This window comes from Myripristis murdjan, chromosome 13, assembly GCF_902150065.1.
Source record: "Myripristis murdjan chromosome 13, fMyrMur1.1, whole genome shotgun sequence".
Lineage (NCBI taxonomy): Eukaryota > Metazoa > Chordata > Actinopteri > Holocentriformes > Holocentridae > Myripristis > Myripristis murdjan.
This window is the reverse complement of record NC_043992.1, coordinates 22,687,539-22,710,356: the sequence shown is the minus strand read 5'-3', so window position 1 is coordinate 22,710,356 and position 22,818 is coordinate 22,687,539. Positions and strand designations below refer to the sequence as shown.

At 39.4% G+C, this 22,818-nt stretch overlaps 1 protein-coding gene across 1 annotated transcript in view; it reads right to left on the bottom strand.

The window, feature by feature from the left end:
• The window catches only part of rasa2 (RAS p21 protein activator 2), a 45,049-nt gene extending 22,685 nt beyond the window's left edge, over positions 1–22,364 (bottom strand). The window contains exons 1-9 of the mRNA XM_030067145.1: positions 22,209–22,364; positions 18,986–19,109; positions 12,656–12,762; positions 12,476–12,570; positions 8,562–8,638; positions 3,942–4,025; positions 1,869–1,941; positions 1,518–1,594; positions 960–1,061 (exon numbers count right to left, since the gene is read on the bottom strand). Of these exons, the coding sequence (XP_029923005.1) occupies positions 960–1,061; positions 1,518–1,594; positions 1,869–1,941; positions 3,942–4,025; positions 8,562–8,638; positions 12,476–12,570; positions 12,656–12,762; positions 18,986–19,109; positions 22,209–22,266 (797 nt within the window). The 5' untranslated portion in view covers positions 22,267–22,364. The remainder of the gene's footprint in view (positions 1–959; positions 1,062–1,517; positions 1,595–1,868; positions 1,942–3,941; positions 4,026–8,561; positions 8,639–12,475; positions 12,571–12,655; positions 12,763–18,985; positions 19,110–22,208) is intronic.
• Positions 22,365–22,818: the final 454 nt, after the last annotated feature.

Sequence of the window (22,818 nt, the reverse complement as noted above, 5' to 3'; positions counted from 1 at the left end):
AAACACTGCAGCTATGTTTGTCCTTAAGCTGCTTGATCGCACACAGACAGACACGCTTCGCAGAAGAAGTCAACACATCGCCACACTTATTTTATAAAGCTGAGGTGTGTGTCTGTGTTGCCCGGAAGATCTTCAGCCTCAACATAGGACATGAGGTACTGCCGCTATGCAAACAGCCTCCCACGCACTCGACTCACAGCCCTCATGTAAAAACAGATTGCTATCTGGCGTAATCCCTTATCATCTACACTGACGCACATCCACACAACACAAGGGAACAACTGCTTAACATGGAGAAATCTAGGAGGATTTCCAAACACATTTTCACAGTACAGAAAACTTAGCCATACAACAATGAGGAAGTATTCCTGATGTGGTACTGTTCCAGAATCAACCATGTGATCATATGCAGGGATGAATTCCAAAAGAGAAAGTGTACATAAGCACGGTCATACGCATAAGCATAAGTCCCCACTTCCTAAGTGTGCAGATCTGATCTAGCACTAAGAGGAAGGTGACTCGGCTATGACGTCAGAGTGACACTCTCTGGTGTGCAAGAGGCCAGGAGTGGCGTGCGCAACACATGTTTGGTGGTGTCCTGTATCTGTCCTGTTTATCTCTTAACCAGCCTATTAATTTTCAGCAAAGGCAGATGATGAAAGGCATTAAAGAAACCGGTCAGGTCAGTGGAGCAGGCCTGTGTATGTGAACGCATTTCTGACTGCATGTACAATTCTAATAATGACAAGTATGGCAGTTTATGGTTGTATGATGATGTGAAAGGGGAAAAATATACAAAAAACAAAAAACAAAAAACAAAACAGGTTTAATTCAATAAAAAAAAACAGCATTTTACAATATTTTAAAAATTTATCAGAACAAAAGCAAGATAAAAGAAAGTACAGGATCAGTGTTAAAAATACCCTGCCTAATTTTTTTTTATTCTACTTGGTCCTTACCAAGCTCTGTGGAAGTGTTCATTCCTCAAGATCTTCACAGATACCCGTATTTCCCCCAAAAACACATCCTGACCCAGATTGCCACTGTTCCACAAATCAACTCTGCAAAGGTAAAGGATGGCTTATGAAACAATTAAAGCATGAACAAATGTCATTAAAACATACCAAACTCAATCAGCTAGACACAAATTGTCATTTTGTGTACAGCATAACCACATAACCACGCAATCTCAATGTATGAAAAAAGGTAAAAATAAGTTCACTTATGAGTGGTGCTTACCTGGTTGGTGCATTAAAGCCAATATAATACTCGTGCAATGACACCTCAAATCCAAACCTCAAAACCATGCATGAGCGTTTACCTTTGAATCTGTCTACTGTTACCCAGTGAGCTATGAGTCCACTGTGACGGAAGCCCCACATATCCTTAACCAGAAACCAAGGCTCTCTATCAGTAGTCAGAACACATCAAATTCACTTTTGAAAGAATTTTTGTTCTGTCAAGACTGTCAAGATTATCAAGGCTAGAGAGAGATAGATGTTAAAAAAAAATCTTACTTGATCTCTAGTTTTTCAATGTCCTCCTCCTCCACTTGGAAATGTGACTTTTTCGAGTAGCTGCTGGACCTTGTGACCTGAGGATGAACACGTCAACCAATTCAAGCATCTCTGCCGCCCACCGCCCACCTCCCACCTCCATAGCTTTACAACAAATTGCCTAAAGGCTGTTCTGGCTTGTAGCAGGCCTACTTACTTGCAGTTTTTTGGGCTATTTTATTCCATTTTATCCAACAAGCCAGTGCAGTTACATGCCCAACAGACATCAACAAATATGTGACTGAAGGGAGTTATTTCCCCCCTGGGGACAAATAAAGTATGATTGATTGATTATGTAGATGTGAAATTCACCTCAAAAAAGAAGGTCTCATCAAAATGAGGGTCGCTGGTTTTCTTCTTTACCTTTGTTTTCTTCTGGTCAGACCTGATGGGACAAGGCAGAGTGTCCTAAAACCTGACTGGCATTTTAAGAAACTTTAGTAACACTTTTTTTTTGAAGTGGTGTTCACATGACTGACACAACACTATAATACCATGTCATGACGGCTGACATGAACATTATGACACTTTATGACAGTCATTTGGTCAATTAGGTCACCTTCCCTGTAAAGTTGACCTTGGCTGACAAATCTCTGTCATGAAAACGAGGCACTTGTCTTTGTCATGACAACTTGACATTAGCCAATGTTATGACAGTTGTCATGAGTGGTCTCTTACGTCACCTTTAATGAAATGTTGATGTTTAGCATGTTATGGTTATGACAGTTTAAGATTAGCCACGGCACTTCAACCTGTAAGAAAAGTGACACAGCAGGCATACTTACAGATATATGGCATTGTTGTAGCACTTGACCGCTGGTCTTGGAACAGCAGACAAGTCTGATGTGAGATCTAATGACTCCAAAACAATACCACATTTGGTGCAGTGCTATCATTATATTGACAGCAATAATGGTAACGGCTGCATATGGCTGATTGTGACATTACCTGTTATGCAACCAACGTTAGTACATGATGAATACTGCACTTGCCCTCACTCATCCTAAAGGTGGCATTAAATGTCATTATACAATCAAACTCAAGTCAGCCATTGTTAATACTCTAGTGAAGACCCTACAGCCAGTGTCCAGGTCCAACCACATCCAAGGTGGTTTTCACACTGGGTTCCTGTGCTCCAGTCTGCTGTTTCAAGACCAGCAGTCAGGTGTTACAACAGCACCACATATCTGTAATTATGCCTGACACCTGCTGTGTCATAAACATGACACAACAGGTGTAGTGCTATGGCTAATCTCAAATTGTCATAACAATGAAACAACAAACATCAAATTTCATTGAAAGTGACATAAGAGACCACTGATGACAACTGTCATAACCTTGACATGAAGTTGTCATGACAAAGACATCCCAGGAAATGTCAACTTTGCAGGGAAAGTGACATAATTGACCAAATGGCACTTTATGACAACCGTCATCAGTGATGTTCATGACAGCTGTCATGACATGGAATGACAGTGTTGTGTGTGTCTTATGAACACCCTCTTTTAATAAAAAGAGGGTGTTCCTGTTACCAAAAGTATTGCTGCTGATCAACGACTAAGTCTCCTTAAGGACATAAAACGTGTTTCATGTCAAGATTACATTTATTGTTATGGTATTAGAATGGCTCTCATTTGGACATTTTTCCTCATCATAAATTTGGCTGTAACTGGATTTGTTTGGGTTATTATAGCTGAGGATTTTTCATGAATATTTATTTTTATAGTTTAGCTTCAGGACAAGTTTGGTAGTTTTGGTTTATTATTTACTTTTTTGTTTATGGACTTTTTTTTTTTTGTTAAGGACAATATTTGAGTATTTTACCTAACTGAGTTGGTACTACATGGTTGCATGCTGCACAAATAATATGCATTAATGTGTATTACTTGTGCAGCATGTTAGCAGTTGGAAAATCTTGAACCATTACCCCCAGTAGGTATGTTTTGTTAGTTTTAAACGTACTTTAAACACACTTTATTTAGTTCTGCTTTACAATGTTTTCTGATCAGCTTATATCTGTTCTTTAAAGCGCAAATTTTGTCTTTCTTTGGTTTTGCTATAATAAAGGTAGCACTGATCAGTGCAGACAACTTCTTGTATGAATCTGCGGTAAGGCATCACAGACAAATTAATGTAAAAGAAAAGCTTTATTTACTAATTTATATATCTACAATATTAATTTACTTTGAGAAAATGGAAGCAGTCTCCTGCTAGCACTGATAATAATGAAAGTGTCACTTGAAACAAGTCAATGCAGGGACAATTGCTTCTGCACTGAAAGCATCATCCTGAACCCACCTTTAAACAGACATGCATGGAAAACAATCAGCTCTCTGTTCTTTGGAATGGCAAGCGTCTTTTGGAGAGTGGGATAAGCGGAGTTACCTGGCAGGTCCAACGAGTGACACGGTGGCATAAGAGTCACAGTTCTGGCCACTGATCAGAGGCAGACCCTGGCATTCTATTATCCTGTGGGAGCCAAAAAGAAACAGGGAAGGAAAGGGAAAATGAATGCACAGACAACATTCACAACCATAGTAGCTGCAACGATATAAAATTTATTATGTAATTTTTAAGTTTAAGTTTAATAGCAGAAGGGTAGTAGCCAATTCACTCCTCATTTAAGAAGCTACATAGCTGATGAAGTATTGTTTGTTTTATTCACTTTTGATTATGACAACATTTTTAAAAAGGACCTTTTTTCAATATTTCAATACAATTAAACTGCAACAGTATATATTGTAAATGAATTGTATTTAATATTCTAGGAATGACTATTGGTGCTTTTATTATTTATATGAAAAAGATTTGACAAAAGACTAAGCAATGTGGATATGATGACCAAGGAGGAAGAGGCAAATTATAGAACAGGTAGAACAGAGTCTAATAAATTCAGAAAATTTAATCCCTTTACTGTAATGCAGTCTTTAAAACCAGGGAAACGATACACTTATGTCATACCACGGTTTTACCAATATCCAAAACAACATATAGTCTCATATCACAATACTGATAGATTTCCCAGCCATACTTGAAAGACATCTGCTCCCAGGAGTGCAAATTATTGTGTTGTCAAACTATGGGGCATTTTATTGTTGACTAAACAGACACCTCAGCGGGAATGAGGTCCTTGTTATTCATATATTGCTGTAAAATAGGTTGCAATGATATAGTACTGCTAACAAAAACATGTCTAAAAACTGTATCACTGTTACTATATATATATATATATGTGTGTATACACACACACACACACACACACACACACACACATACACACATATATATATGTATATATATATATATATATATACATATATATAAAGCATTGTAATCTTAAAGATTGTGGTTGCCCTCATGAATCTTTTCACAAATGTTTCAGGTACAAACATATATTGTTGCCACCCGAAACAGGATGTGGCTGTCACCAGGGAACAAAAATGAATCCTTCCCATCAAGTGAGGTCAGACCAAGATGGAGGCAGGCATTAAGAATGGTAGGATGTTTGTGTATCATCTTCCATGGTGTCATGACAGTATTCCCTGTAGTCCCCCCTCCTTTCCCTGGCCCTCTATGGTGACTAATCACACACTGCAACAGGGATTTGTTTTCAGAATGGCATGCAGGTACAGGCACTGAGCACTAAAAATTGTGCAATTTATAAAATGGGTCCAATTTTAATTTTGCTGCCCTGTCTGGGCAGGCTGATGTACAAAAGAGTGTTGAGTGTATCATTAGGGATGCACAGACTGTGAAAGTCGGAGCCGAATCTGATACCTATATTTTTAAGAACTGAACTGTCTTTTAGGCATTCATTACACTATGTTTGAATGAGCACAAATTCAATCATAGAAATTTATGAAAAAGTCTTTACATAATATAACCGTCATTAACATGAGTAAGATTTTTTGTGAAAAATAACTGTTTCAAAGCCTTTTTAGCCCGCTATACAACTACCTACTCCCACAAATTTTTCCTTCAACAAATGTAACCTATTTAATTTGAGTATCTCACCAAAAGCAACATTTTGTAAGACTACATTTGAGCACACCATGCTGACATAATTTATCTTCACCCCATGCTCATTTGTAATGAATAGAGCTTGAATGCTTCATGATGTCACTCAATGCAACCACTGTTGATAACAAGGAGCTGACAGCAGTGTGGATAAGGTCACAGCAGCTCAGTGAGACCCAGGTCTCAGGAAACTGTGACCCAGTTCCAATAAGTTCAGTTAAGTTCAGTTTCATTAATTGCACACGAAAAAAGTAAATATCGTCCACTGCCATTGGTGAATGTGACCTTATAAGCCAACAGACTGATACTGATATTCCACCAATAATCATTTATGCAGGTAGAGAGGATGCACGCAGTGAGCAGGTGACTGTTTAAAATCACAATCTGTGTGAATGACACAGTATGCGACAGCAGTAGAAACCACAGCAGCTGCAATGTGAAGAGTGCAGGCTTCCGGCTGAGATGCCATCACTTCCTCCTCATAACCATGCTCTCCAAGTATGAATGGAGGTAGAAAAACAACATTCACTGACTGAGGTCTGACATGCACACATATACATACTGTACATGTCCAACCTAACTTTAATATCTAATCCTAAAACAAGCATGTCATTATCTGGTAAATGTACAGTATAACTTTTTAAAATCTATATAGTAAAGGTAAACTACATAACAGACACACATAAATACACACACTCACGGGGGTTGCTCATTTAGTTCACCCACAGGGAAAAGTGAAATGAAACACACTCAGGCAACACAGAATGCAGAAAGTAATAAGAGACACTAATCCTGTGTGATATATTAAAGCAACCAGTGAACTCCAGCAGGGGCATTGTGATTGATGTGATTCGGTCAATGTTATAATAATAATAATAACTTTATTTGTATAGCACTTTTCAAAACACACAGTTACAAAGTGCTTCACAATAAAATAAAATAATGTTGATTCCTTTCTGACAAAAATATTTGCTCCCCTTCATATTTTTTCTAAATGGTCCCATATTAAATAAAATGCATTTAATCATGGAGAAAACAAAGTGAAAATAACTTGTCTGCAACATGTCAATGGTAATGAAAAAGGTTGGGTTGGGGTGGGAGGGTGTAATGCACTTTAGATCTTCCTTCCTTCAAATGTTTGACTATGCTTGCTTAGCTGCTATAATCTGCTTGAGCTCTGGTGCCGGAGAACTTATTCTCGCTACAATCACTACACCGAACAGTCGCTCCCTCACTCTCTCTCTATCTCACACACTCTCTCACACTCTCTCACACTCTCTCACACTCTCTCACACACTCTCACACACTCTCACACACTCTCACACACTCTCACACACTCTCACACACTCTCACACACTCTCACACACTCTCACACACAGACACACAGACACTCTCACACACACACACACACAGACACACACACAGACACACAGACACACGCACACACACACACACAACGGACGGAACGGAAACCAAGATATTTTAAAAATTGTGCATCTGTTCCATTAATACAAAACAAAACAAACAAAACAATAACCAAACAAACAGACAAAAAAGCTAAAAGCATTAAAGTGTATTGTATATTGACAAGCTTCAATACTTCCAGCATCTAGGTTAAGTGGATAACATATCAGACGAACAACAAAAATCAAGACCAAGTCAACCTCTATGAGCAAATTTATCATCCGAGTTTCAGAGGGAACCTTGAGGTGGCATCCATATCACATGCCCCAAATAGCCATATAAACATATCATTTGCTCTCAATTAATGTAATAAAAAGCCATATTTTTAAAAGGAATCCAAGTTCCTCTTTATTCAGCCTAATAATGAAAAGGCAGACTTAACAGCACAAAAGCTATGGCCTACACTGTACTGGATATGTCTGATTGCAAATTTATTCATAATCCAAAATTCCTTCTGTCTGTCAAAGTCAATGTTAAGTCATCTGGTCTACATTCAATCTGATCGAAGGAAAATTAAGCTACTGATGAAATCTTTTTGCAAATGGCCAGTGTTAGCATATAATTTGAAATACCCGAGACAAGGACTGAGGTTCAAGTTTAAAATCAAAGAATATGAAGTTAATAGCCTATAGACGTAGGCCTGTCTGACAAACATTCAAATGGTTTTAGATATTTGAATAAAGACCAGCAAGAAAAAAATAATTACCATACACAAAACAAATTTGAACTGAAAAAGGGAGCACTGTGCTGGAAAGTAGAGTGAAACACACCTGCTAAGCATTAGATGAATCAGGTGCTCTTCAGGGTGGGCAAATAACTAGGGAGATTAAATAAAAACCCTCCAAAGCTCTCTAAAAAAGGTGAAATCTTGTGTAATTGGAGCATAGAGGAAAAGATCGGAGACTTTAATCTTAATAATGGGTAGCTGACAATATAATTCACACTGGTTATGCAATGATAAAAACACATACAGCACGACATTTTTTGAAATATAAAATCCACTGCTGAATTATCTCATTTTGGTAGATATTTTTAAGAAATAATGTTTTGATAATGCTAGGTAATGAAGTACCTAATAGGAATACTACAAATTATAAAAAAGACCTTTTCAAAAATGTTTGAAGACATGAGTTTTTCAGGCAGTTTAGCAGTGAGATAGACTCAAATCCACTGACTGAGGAGAGACCACAGTGCCATTTTTAAAAAGGCGAGCAGGCAGTGCATTTATATTGCAATTACAAGTACTTTTATTAGATAGTGGGAAAGAAAAGGAGGAGACACTGTAGGGGACAAACAGGAGAGATCAAATCTCTAGCAGGATTTGATCCCAAGTCAGTGGAGACAGTCATGTGGTCTGGGCACACATTTGGCTTACTGTTTCCATTAAGTAATACCAGATTTCAAATGCTCTCATTTCATCTTATAATTTGAAGATCTTGCAACCGTCCTGACATTTTAATGTGAACATGTGGATCAGACTTAACTACCTGCTGGCACTAGGAAGAAGCTACTGTAGATACTCACCGGACTAGTAGCTGCTGACACATTGAACCATTCTCTGTGATCAGTTCATTCAGCCGCATCTCAAGGTGAACCTTACCCTGTCAAATAAGAAGTGAAGAGTTAAAGGTGAGTGGATAAACACTTAAGTGGTTATCATACTGCGCTGCGGTTGGACAACCAATCTCAAGGGCCGCTGCATATTGCTCCTTTTTTTTTTTTTTTTTAAACTAGCTTACAAGTGGCTTGAACTTGAGCTGCCACTCTAGATGTGACATTTTCCAGCAAAGCGTTTCAGCCTCAAGTTGACGCAACAAACAACAAATTTAAATAATTTCCAAATTCGCATCTTACAACAAAACAAAAATATATTTCAGATATCAAACTTTCTGTTCAGTAAACCATAAACTACATGAATAAACTGCTAACTAAGGCTCAATGATTATCAGACCTAAGATAGCTACTGCATCTATGTTACAAGGAGGTGGTGGATTACTGATGAGGTTCAAAGGTAAGTAATTGGTAAAATAATGCAAAACAGATTGTAGGAATGTAAACTGCATTATGGTCTGGTAAGAATATGTGCATGGCAATTGTCTTGAACCCACTTTGCCACCCATCATTTTGTTTGGAAGTACAGATATTAAAAAAAAGTTATATTATTTTGGGGCATTTACTCTTTATTAGACAGACAGTGCACAGACAGTATTCTGTTGTACATGGCACTAGTTTTGATTGAACATTAATGTCTCGCTTGTTAGACTATATTTTTTCTCAAATTCACACACACACACACACACACACACACACACACACACACACGTGTGTAATATGTGTAAAACCTCTACCCCAAGATTTTGGTGGTTCAACTTGATGGCAGTACAGTGTGAGATGGGCCATGGCAGCTGTCATGTTTGAACACTCATAAGTCTTCATGGGGTCGGATGTGGTAAAGGCTGCATGCCTCGTCTTTGGAAGTGTCAACGGGAGATCAAGAGAAAAAACAAAAACCCTAAACCTGACAGCAAAACGCCCACACACTTACTCTCTTCCTCTGCAACTCAGCAGTATGAGTTTGGCTGAGATGGCGGGCAGTTCTTTATGATGAAAGATAGGCCTTTAGTCAATATCAAAGTGAGCCAATATCAATGGAAAACTTAAAGTCCCATTTCAAGACTACAGGCCCTCCTATAGTACCTCCAGGGCAATAACAATGGTCAACTGTGCCAACAAATATCAAGACATTTTGACAATACTTCTCACTAAATCTCACTATTTGTTGAGTGATTTTGCCTCAACGTCTAATTCCTACCATGACAATTTTTCCCCTCAACTCAGCAAGCTGACAAACACATGCATCACCAAGCTAACAAAATTCACAGAACAATCATGCATACAATCCCGGTTTGGCTACAAACCAACCTGGGGAGGCACTGCAATAACACCTCCACCACACACACTGATGTAACTTTTCAGTTGAACGTGTCTACTTGTGAGTAAATCAGTGTAGCAACACATGCCTAAAATAGTCTGGCGTGGGCCAGTGGCAGCTAGAGTCAACATGTTAGGTACAGCAGCATAGAAGTGGTAGAGTGCTGCAGCTTGAGCCACAACAGTGGACCAAGACAAGAGATCTAATAATCTGATTGATAGAAAGATTTGTGATATGATCCCACTCAGTGGTAGAGCAGAACTCGAGTCCACTGGATGCGGATGTGGCTTTAGAGCTGGACAGGAGATGCTTGTCATTTTCTGCTGATCTGTTTTTTTTTCTTGGTCTATTTTTTGTTTGTGTCTGTGAAGCATACAAACACACAATTTTGACTAGTGGGTGTATCTACACCATACAGAACTATAAAATATATGATCACTTGAATGATTGCTCAACCCCTCCACGTCCTGTTCAGAAACCTTTTCTCGAATCATTACATTGGCCATGAATGGTACTTAACTGTCTGCAAATTTTTGTAGTTGCTGACAACTCAGTTGCTGGGCTCTATCAGCCGTATGGATAGCACAGTGCAGTAATACTCCTGTTCACTTCACCATGGAGACTCACAGCTTAGCTAAACCAGGTGCATTTCTGCTCTGTCTGTGTTGAAGGGCCGGATCAGATCTGCAGCCATTTACTTCACTGCAGCCCACACACAATAACAAGCATGAACAGCTTCAGTGATTGTCATACTGCGCATCTGTTTGCTGCTTATATAGATGTATACAGATGCCAGATGCATGATTATTCATTTGTGTCCATGTAAGTAAACAAACAGGTTATACACAAACCAATTACTGTCAGTTTTAGCTTCAACTATTCTAAATTTGTAAAACGCAAGAACAACACAATCAAACAGTGTTACCGTCATTGGAGCAAAATTTGCTGCTGTGTGATGTGCTACAAAAAACAGAATTAGTTGTCTTCAAAATTTCGCAACACTTTATTGATGGGCAGAGGTGTCATCTGATCAGTTGTGCGCAAAGTTGTTAATCCTTTGAATTTACCCTATTCTGTAAAATGTAAATTTCAGATCTTCAAAGGTCCACTATCTATCACGGAGAATGGACTAAAAATGATTCTTGCTGTCAGCCATTTTGCTGTTTCCAGTTTCAGTTGTGTGTGCAATACAGTGTAAATTATGTCAGTCAACACTTGATGTATGATTTAGAAACAATGTAGCTCAAAGCATTTGACCATTTTGTAGCTTTGTCACCCAGTGTGTGAAAGTGGCACATGTTTTCTCCCTCCCCCTTTCAGAGATACTCCGCACCAAGGGTATGGTATTGCAGGTTTTAAATCTTAGCAAAGAAGACCTATGTAGAGTGTGCAGCATGCCATGGGCTGCACCATGCCTGGGCAGCACTGTCTTTTCTCGACTCATGTGATCACTTGGTGGTTTAGACTTTAAAGCCTCAGTTGCAGAGGTCAAAAGGCTAGCCTGTCCAAGCATGACCCCATGATAGGTAGAGCTACAGACTCCATGGAACGTACCAGCTGCGAAAAGTCAGGCGCTAGCTGGGGTGGCCAGCTTGAAACTGCCAACCTGTTAAAATCACTCAAGGAGGAGATGACCTCATCATCTAAACCCATTAACAAAAGATAAAACAACTCAAGCATCTCGAGATGACCTTACTGATACATGTTCACTTTGATGACCTATAGGTTCATGCCTACAACAGTAAGGACCCTAAATGCCTCCCGTCTATTTGTAGCACACCAAGTGGAATTAGGCAACCAGATTATAGGTATTTCAGGGGTTGAGCTCTGGGATAAAATTGTCATCAATGACCCATGTGCCAGGGAGAGCCCTGAGCACGATGATCACCCAGGATAGACACAAATGCTGCCTCAATGCAAAAGTGATGTGAGGAAAAGAAAGGACTATATGACAACACTTTGTTGGCACAACCCCTTGTGCCGACTGTCCCTAGTGCATTCTCTACTTGAGATATTTCTTGAGAGTGGGTGGTTGTTGGGATGGATTCTACAGGAGCCTTCAAACCATACTGCCATTCAGCATCTGCAGGCTCTGAACAAACATCTCAGGATCAAGTTTGGAATGCTGACACGTGTTTTTATGTTCTCATGTGACTAGTTCACATCCCTTAACCTGGAGGATGCATATGTTCATATCCAAGACAATTTCTGTGGTTAGTCTCTCAGGGTAAAGGCATTTTGCATACTGCATTTTGGTCTTTCATTAAGTATACAGGTGTTTGCACCAAGGCAGCTATGAGTACCTTCTAACAGCAAAGTCAAAACCATCTCTACCTGCAAAAAAATAATCTCAATGACAAATAGCCCCTGTCGTTGAGACAAGTGCTATTTGTCATTGAGAAAATGACAAACGTGTTATTTTCTCAATGACAAACTGGACGTAATCCAAATAGCCCTCGTCATTGCAACAAGGCTATTTTGATGACTTCCAGGTTCTGGAACCCACCTGGACTTCTGAGTTTGGATCTACTGGTTGAAGGCTGAACCAGTGCTCCTTCCCACTGTATTTACACAGATCCTCCTTCCGAATAGAAACCTTACCTGAAAAAAGACAAACGCACACCTAAATGCACATGCTGCATTCAGAGAAAAAAAATATACATGCCTGTGTCAATCAGTGACTTACCAAATGGTTCTTGGCGTAACCATAAAACGTTCTTGGCATGAACGTAGAAGGATAAACACTGAAATGGCCGTGGAATCTCAAAGTAGAAGTCCTCGCCGTAAAAAGGGCTGTAAATCAAGGAAGATATTTAAACTGACAATCATGATTGCATGTTTTTTTTTTTTTTTTTTTTTTTAAATACAAGCACATGATTTATCATAAGTAGTGACCACACTGATGTCACTGTATTTGAGCCGTTAGGACAGGTGGGCCCATACCTATTAAAACAAAACTAAACTTTCGTGGTCTCCATGAGTTTGATAGGGGTCCACATGATGATGAAATAAGCTCATTTATTGCTCTGTGCTCCACCGAACTACTAACCCAGAAAACTGCATTTCTATCTCTTTGTTCACTTCCATAGCAAAAGGGCTCCCAAAATAACACTTACAGTGCATAAACAAATGCCAACAAAGCAGATTACGCCAATATGAAAAACAACAAGTCCCAGTACCCATTTTTTGAAGAAATCTTCTCTTGTTATTTTCCTATTTGAATTGGAAAGTAGACTGGCAGGTAGTGTCTGCAGCTAACGTCTGCATAATAACCTTGCACCACGAAGAAATGACCTGATACTACTTTCACAGATAATTGTAATTACAGAAAAAATACCAGGTACCGGTGCTGGGACTTGCTTTTTGTTACAGTATTCTGGATTAGCAGCCTAGGGGAGCATGGAGGAACGAATGAAGATATCTCTCCACCATGTGGACTCCTGTAATGCCCAGGTAACTATACAACTATAGTATACTATACAACAGTCCACCTCAGTTCAGTTTTTCTTAAAGCTTGTGCAGTTGTGTGCCTGCTGTCTATTCTTGACACGACATGATTGGCCATTTGTGCGTCCATCACATAAGAGAATTATGCTGAAATATATTAACATTTTACTTGACATTTTATATATTTAGATCAAGGAAAAATATAGTGATAATTGCTGTTACTGTTTTATTATTGCCATTTACATAGAAATTAAATCAAACTTATACAAAAATCAATCTGTTGTTGAACTGCTGTTGAGCATGGCATTGCAAGAAAATCCATACTGGCTGCCACTTTAAGATTTTCTAGGGATGTCTCCATCTGCTCTGGACATCCCTTGTTTTTCTAATGAGACTGCACACCAGATGGGGGAAGCTTGCAAATCATGGCGTAATGATATGATAGGAGAAGATGAGAAAAACAGAAATTAATAGTAGCAATGCAAACAAAGGAAAGAAAGTGAAAAAATGTGGCCCTAATCCCACACATAAAAAAAAAAAACAAAAAACAAAAATGTAACCAAACTAGTTGTTTCTGCTGAACAAATGCACTAAATTTTGATTCCTTTTCTGGTACTGTATACTGCCATCTTTAGAAATGCACTCGTACTATTGTATACAGTGTAATGTGCTGCAAACAGTTACTGTCTCTATGAAGGCTATATGTTTTCATACTCAAGTACACCGTCACTTTTCACCTGCCCTTCTTGCAATATAAGCAAGGAACAATGATGTTGGACAGCTGGTGTAACAAGCCAAGTATTAACATGTAACGTGAGAGTGTGTGCGCAACAAATCAAAGTGCTATAAAAAAAATGTAGCTCCCTTTGTGGTACTGGATAGTAAAGTAAAGAATACATTCAGTAGGCTATATAACAGAAATGATGCTGGTGGGGAAAAACTCCTGTTGCATTTGTACCTAAAAAAAAAAAACAAGTATCATGTTTGTACACAAGAACGTCAAACCCAGGATTGTGTTCCTCTATAGAGAAAATAAATTGTGTAACTGACCAGAAGGTGGACAACACAGGATGCCGTGCTGGCTCAGTGGGGTTAGGTGGGATGGTCTTGAATAGTGTGATGTAGGTTTAAATGTGTCAAAATCTTTGTCATCCCTTCTGTCCCCTAACTTTCCTGTTACGTTCCTCAATATCCTATCTGAAAGAGCACACATGCTCAAACAATTACATTTGAAACGGTGCACTAAGACAACAGAAATCTCAATAATATCTAGAAGGCTATAAAAAAAAAAAAAAAAAAAAAAAAAGATGGCAGAAATACTACTTGGGTGTGTGTGTGTCTCCGAGAGGTGCTTTTGGGGAACAGGCAGACTACATGGCTAACAAGCATTAGAGTGAACTCTTTATTTGTTCCAATTTTTCTACAAAATATCTTTTTTTTTTTTTTTTTTTTAAACCAAAATACACTAAGGCATTGCAATCTAAACTGATAAAAAGTCATCCATCAACTATCACCAAACAGTAAATCCTAGATGTAGCCTAGCCAAACAGCAAAGAGGTTAGGTCTCTTTGGTTCACCACATGACTGGATGCCCTGTAGGAGCTGGCACAGAGACAGAGGGCCAGAGCATCTGTGCCACTCAGCTCTGCCAAAGTAACTACCTCACGACCAAGATGAGACCAAGAGCTAGACAGCTTGATCTGACATAGCCGATTGTAGGTTAAGCACCAGCTAGATATACATGCTGGCTGCAGATGGACCCACCTGTCCCAAACAGACTAAACAGGACCCAGACTGTCTTACTGGTTTAACTGCTTGTATGTTCAAGTAAAATTACAATGCCTTTCAAATTTAAAGCCATTTGAAGCCAGTGGGGTGGTTTTAGTATGGTTTGTGTATTTAGGAGCTCAATTCATTGGGGTAAGCATAAAATAGTCTCAGATCCATGGATTATTTGTCAGTGTGAATGTAAACCACTGAACAGAGAAACAATGGGTACCTATATAGGCCTGCTTTTTTCATAATGGCTACAGGACAACTATTGAAACAGGTTTGCCTCTCAGGTATGACTGGCATTTATTACTGTTCAATGTTAGCATTTTCTGAGAATTTTTGTGAATATGAAAGTCACACTTTGCATAAATGTTCACGGTATGGTCAGACAACTTGGTGCCGTAGTTCTTTATTCCCAGCAATGATGCTTACTTCTCTAACCTGTACATCTTGGATGGTGAAATATCTTACCAGACACTTCCACAGCAAGGGTCTGGCCATCACATCGAGTGCTGTGTGCACACCCACGCATTCTCCAGTGAACACTCAACATTACATGGAATTATACACTTCTAGCCTCCGCATACTCTGCTCACACTCAAACATACACCCACTATACTCCGTTTCTTTCTCTTGTCTTCCTAGGTTCCCAATAACATGAGGGCGTTAGGTAGGACTGCTTGACCATAACTGTTTGAACATGTCTGCTTTATCCAAGAGATCAGCTGCAATTATAGTTTCCGCAAAGCGTTTGTGCCTTAAAACCATTAAGAACAAGACACGATTGGAGAGAATCTAGCACCAACACAAAAAAAGTGAACACAGTGGGCCGAATTTAAGCGATTACTTAGGCATGCATGCACAGAGACTGAGGTAGTGAAGTTGAGTGGCAAAGAGAGAAAGACAGGGGAGAGCGTGGGAGGACACACTTCCTCAGACACTGTAAAAGCCCTTTGAACAGCTCTGAAATCAGGAGAGAAAAAAGCTGTTGTGAAATACCTAGAGAAGGCAGGCCCATGTTTACAGTGAGATGTGAGAGACTGAAGGTAGAAACATTGAGCTCCCTCCAACACCTTTCTGAACAGGTTCTGAACATATAGCTACTTATAAAATAGCTCATTTTAGTCAGCATCTTTTTGGTACTGGTGCTGCTGTAGAACCTGCAAGTTTTATTTTCCTTCAGAAAGGCTTCATTTTGGACAAGCTGTGTTTAACACATGAGGAAAAGTGCCCTCCAAATGACTCACTTCAAAATCACTGGAGTCAGTTCAAATAAATCTATGTGAGACAGTTTAGGGATATAATTCAGATTGTGTTCAAAGGAAATTTGCTTTGCTATTTGGGGGAGTATCATATTAACTTCATAGATGTTTTTTGGTTCATTCATCAATGGCTATAATCATGACAATTAGGAATAAGCAGTCAACATAAAAACGAACTAACAAAGCAAATAAATAAATAAATGATTCTGCTCAGACAGGATGTTCTGTATAATATCACCTTGATGTTCATGTTCATGAGCAATCGCGGCAGTTGCGCAACAAATACAGCATGAAATACACAGCTAATTAAAAAGACATCTGAACAAAAGATATTTGAACATGAACATGACGTGGTTTTTCTTGCTAATTTAGTGTGTCACCTAACAGCTTGTGTCACAATACAGTCCAGTGTTTTTATCATGTTATGAGACATTTGCTATTTTCCTTTTATTGTAGTTGATTTGAAAGTAAGCATTTTTTTTTAAACAAAAATATGGCTAAAAATATAGGTTACACACAGTATGGATGAGCACAGCAATCAAATGTAATTGCAATTGTAATTTAAGCTGTAATTGTGTTAAACATAGGTTTAATTTCCCTTTCGTTTTATAAACTATGACTGACAAAGGCATCCTGCTTTGGTTTGTCATTTGGCTTGAATGGATTGTGACTGACAGAAGGAAAGCCTGAACGTAACTGCAGAGAACATTAGCTATTGGTTGATTTTAATAGAAATTGTGGACATTAGAAACATAACTAGGGGCTTAATATTATTTTAACATGTTTTTTGAGTGTTTAGCCACAGATAAACAGTAGTTTCCACCACATTTAATCAATAAGGGCAGTGCCCCACGGCTTGAAAAACGGACCCACTATGAGAAAAATCAGACAATTCTAAAACAACGCCATGTTCTAGCCTGACTGCATTCTCACATCTGATGAAGACTGAAAATATACCAAAATATGTTGTTGTAATCCCATGTCATAAGTACTGCATTGTACTCAAACTTTATATTTGTGATCCTCAAAGGAACTGTTCACCCAAAATGAAAATACTGTCATGATGTACTCAACCGCATGACAGTCCAAACACTGATGAAGTTTGACTCTCAATATAACATGTCAATATAGCACACAGCAAGCTAGTAGCTAGCACAACTCCATAGCACCAATGAAGAACATTTCTTTCAATCTCCAAAAACATAAAAAATGACCATATATTCAATCTAGATCACAAGGAGAACGCTACAGTTTTGGATGCAGAGTTTGCGCATCATAATTCCTGGATCATGCAGTCTGGAGTAATTTTATGGTTACTCTTTGCATTTTATGGACTCTAAACATAGTCTGCATTCTTTCCAGTTGTAATGGCTAACATACTGCCCCAGCTGACTTCCTGCATTATATTGACATAATACCTCAGAGTTTCAACTGACATGAGGATGAGAAAATGACAAACTGGATCAACTGCTGCTCTATAGCAACTACAACCAGTGTTTTCCACTACAAGGGCTGACTACAACTGAGCATCTCCTCTTTTGCTGTTAATGTTAGTAATGACTGGCTGTCCCCTTGGCTGAGCAAGGAACCTGATCCCATGATAAATATAATGATTCTGAACACCACACTGTACCAACCATTTACCCGTAAAGTGAGAAAAACATGTTGCACTATTTGGAAAGAGTAAACGGAACCACCATCACAGATGAAAATGAAACACAAACTGAACATCAATACCAGGGAATTTCATCTTCGCATCTGAGAAGGCCTGCAAGCCAGGACTGAACAGGGATGAGGATCGATATCCGAGTCCGAGTTGGAACAGGGTCGCAATTTCCTGAGACCTGTGTTTCACTGAGCTGCTGTGACCTTATCCACACTGCTGTCAGCTCCTTGTTACTGTTAGAGGCTGCATCGAGTGACATTAAGATGCGTTCGAGCTCTATTCAATAAAAATGGGTATCTGGCAAAGATAAAGTATTATGTTATCATGATGTGCTCAAATGTAGTCTTGCCAAATTTTGCTTTCGGCAAGAAATTATAATTAAATAGGCTACATTTGTTTGAGGGAGAATTTTGTGGGAGTATGTTGTTTTATAGTGGGAAAAAAGGCTTTTTTTTTTTTTTTTTTACAAAAATAATGACTGTCCTGGTAAAAAAAAAGGTTATATTAAAGACTGAATGAGCAAAAACCCAATCATACAAATGTTTCACACAAATATAGTATCATGACAACCTGAACATTTTAAAACAGTTTAGTTTAAAAGGTCTAAAAAATATATATCAGTATCAGTAATCGGTATCAGCCCAAAATTTCACAACTGGTGCATCCCTAATGTGGCTGAAAAATTCATTTAATATAGCCTACGGCTAATACTAAAAGGTTGACTTTGTTTTGTAACATAAACATCATGGACTCCTGAATACAGTCTAAGTGTTGTAGAACTTCAACACCCTGTTGAATTAAAGATGAGATGTTTGGACTTCGACTCCACCAAAAATTTATTTCATTAATATGAGAAGGTCCTGCTTACCTGAGGCTTTTGTCGAATACCTTGGTGCGGAACACTTCCTCTTGATCCAGGCTGACAGTGCAAAAGGTGCACAGATCTCGTTGCCTATTTGAACCAGAGACTGGAACCAGGTTCTTGGCCTCGCCTGCAGTGCCAGGACAAGAACAATACCGCAGTTAGGTTAACCTTGTAACTGTACATGTCTCTCCCCATACATACATTTGTGGCAGCCCACCACTACAGCCAAGTTGCTTTTATTTATCATACCATACACTAACTATACCTCTGTCATACACTAATTATAAAAAAGGTCTGTTGAAAGACTAATTCCCAAGCAGTCCTATATATTGTAAGCTATGCCTTATATTTAAGGCATAGCTTTCAATCTCCACTCATGCTATTCAGTAATGTTTCTTCATTTCCTGTCACGTCACTGCCTACAATTACAAAAATATTAATTAAATACCAAAACAGGGTCCTCTGACAACTAAACAAAAAAAGGTATTTTGACTGAAAATCAGACCTGCAGCCTTTCTGAAAACATGTGCATGTAAGTTTAAAATTTTTAATAAGCTTTGCCCTGGTAATTCCCACCAAGCCTTAGACCTAGTACCTCACTAATTTTAACAACTGTGACACCTGATGTGTTTTGGGTACCAAATGCAAATACAAAACTTGATCAGAGTAGAACAAATGTGGCCATTTATGACTGAAACTGACTCTGACCAGGGTTACTTTTATTAATCAATCAGTGCATGTGTTTACAGTTCTCTACAGGACACTTGAGATCCTCATGTTGCATTCAGGGCTTGTGAGAGACTGTCTATTGCCAGTGCCAGTTCAAGTTGCAGAGCGGATGTAGCTGAAGTAGACATGAGGCTCATATGTGGTTGAAAACATGAAACATCAACTTCCTCAGCATAACCAGTGGTGACAGTACAGCACCGATTCACAAATGACAAACACCAATGTAACACTCACCACTTGCACACGCACAATATTAACACATGCAGGCAGGCCTAGATTACAGGGTATGGGGTTTTATGTCATTGTCTATCACATCCAAAGAAATGTACTAAATCAAAACTAGATAAGTGGTTAGATCTGAAATATCAGCACAGCTAATAACACTCACTCAAACACTGCACTCTATCAGTTTCTTCACAGTAGGTCAGACTTAAACTGACCAATTGCATTGGCATTGGCAGTAGGCTATATTGGGCCTCAAGGTTCAAACAGGTACCCTAAGCTCAGGGGGAAACTGAAGACCACAGGTAGAACAGCTCTTTAACAGGCTATTAATAATGTCCTATGGCTAATCCTCAGAGTGACCAGTAACTGAAAAAAGCTGAGCTGGCCCAGGATGACCAGGCTAACCACACAAACAGTCATGCAAACACAAACACATACACTTGTCTAACTCTTTAATGTAATTTAACCTAACACAGAAATACAACACCCTACCCAAACATATGCCAAAGATCAGAGAGCGTACCTCAGGGACAATGTAAAATCTGCTCATTAGAATATAGCACATTTTAACAGATTGCCACCTTCATTGATGCCTTCAAAGATGTGGACTACAGGAAATAGAACAAAGTGTGAACGAGGAAGAATGAAGTTTCGTAAGACAGCAAAGTGAGTTACATGCCATGATACTTCCTCTATTTTGTTCTGCTTACGGTTTTCTCATTAATTCATAGTAGTGAAACTGACATTTCTCTTCCTATTACTGTGTGCCTATGCATACTTTTAACCATGCAGCTAGCCTACATTCTGCTTGGACAGAGTGGGTAGTTACAAGTTAGTCACATACTTATATCTAGCCATGACATGGGCTACACTAGTTGCCTAAATGCATCAATATCTACATATCAGCATTAAACACAAGGAAGCAAAAAGGAATCACAAGTACAATACTACTACAACATCTACCGCTGCTAGTAACAATAAAAGAGCACATTAATGCCGGGGTAATTTGAGTCTCGAAATGATCAACTATGAGCAATTATTTGAAACTTGCAAGGGGTAGGTCTCAGACAAGCTTAATCTGATTAATCTGGCAAAAACAGGAATTACACATTCAAATAGGCAAAAAGCCTCCTGGCTGGCACTCCAATCGACCAGGCCAGTCCGTATGAACTTGAAGAATCTGGCTTGCAAATTATTAGTATAAAAGCAAATGTTTCCCCTTCACATTCTGTCAGATGCCATGAATATTGTAACATCCTAATAATACAAAAAATAATAAAAAATAATAACAGTTTTTGAGGCAATCAGTCTGCAAAATACCTAATGAGATTCCCTTGGACTGACCTATCCCCATGGTGTCCTGTGATCAGTGACTCCGTGGTACATAAGGCGATACTGTACTGATCTCTGTGGTTAATTCTTCCTTTGGCTCCTCACCTCTATAAGGAGGTCAGAGCACAGGGTCAGCTGCAAAACAGATTTAGTGACCTGCTCTCAGCAGGACGGCTGTTTGGAGGCACAGGGCTTGAACCCTACATGTCCCACTGACGCCTTGCCATTTAGATGGTAGTCATAACAAGACAAACATCTACAAATGTAGAGAAAAATCAATGACATATGACCATTATTCTTTAAATGTAAGGTTTTCAACACGTTACATAATACCTTTCTAATACCTTTCAATACTTTGATACAGATTCTGATGATGAACTCTAGGAATTTACACCACGGAGATTTATGACAGATTAAAAAGTGAACCATACTGCACGAAGATTACCCTGTGATGGATGTGATGATCGGGGCTAGCTAGCTCGTCACTTGACCTGGCACCGCCACGGTAAAGCCGCTGGCCACAGTGGACCTGGATGGCTGGTAGTAGCTAGCCCACTCTGCCACCAACGCTCAACTGAACGTTAGCCGCCTGTCCTATCGGATCGCTCAAGCTTACGCAGACAGACTGCCAAGATATAAAACCTTTTAAATACTTTACCCCTAAAAATATCAACATTAACACACCCAGGTGGCGAGGGCGGCGGGTCGGGTGGCCGAGCTGCGTTCAGTGAATGAACCATTCACAACAAGCTAGTGGCTGCGGCTAGCATGCTAGGCTAACGTTAACCACCAGCCGACAGACCAGATGAACTGGCTGTCTCCCGTGTCGACTGTTGATAACACACCGCGCCCCTCCGGTTTTCCCCTCGCAGCTCGTTTGTTTTCCACACACCTCTCCATTGAGAGAAGCGGATAACATCGGCTGGCTGTTCAAACTTACATATTTTCCCCCGCAGGCTCTGTAAAATCCGAATTCTCGCGTCGTCTTCTTCCGCCATGGTCCGACCTGACTGTTGTTGCTGCTACGGTACGTTCAGCGCTGCTTTATCATATCCGTTTATGAATGCAGGCAGAGCGAGACCAGCCCCGCTGCAGCGTCACGCCCGGCTCCGTCCACACTTGCGCTTTAAAACGGTGTGAGAGCCGCTCCAGTTCAGTAAAGTCTCCCTTTAATTTGGACCCGCTACCATGGAGTCTGTTTTGCAGCAAAGTACAACGTTCACAGGGAGGGCTAATTTTAACATTTAGTGTGTGTGTGTGTGTGTGTGTGTGTGTGTGTGTGTGTGTGTGTGTGTGTGTGTGTGTGTGTGTGTGTGTGTGTGTGAGAGAGAGAGAGAGAGGGAGAGAGAGAGAGAGGGAGGGAGAGAGAGAGAGGTTTATTTGGCGGTGGCAACAGTGTGAATGAATAAGACTACTGCAATTTATGTGGCATGCAGTTATTGATTTCAGATGTGCACCGAGAGACTATATGAACGAGATGATTCTGCTTAAAACAGTATAAAACACTTAATTGTGAAGGTAATGATAATGAAAAATAGAATTATAGCAAG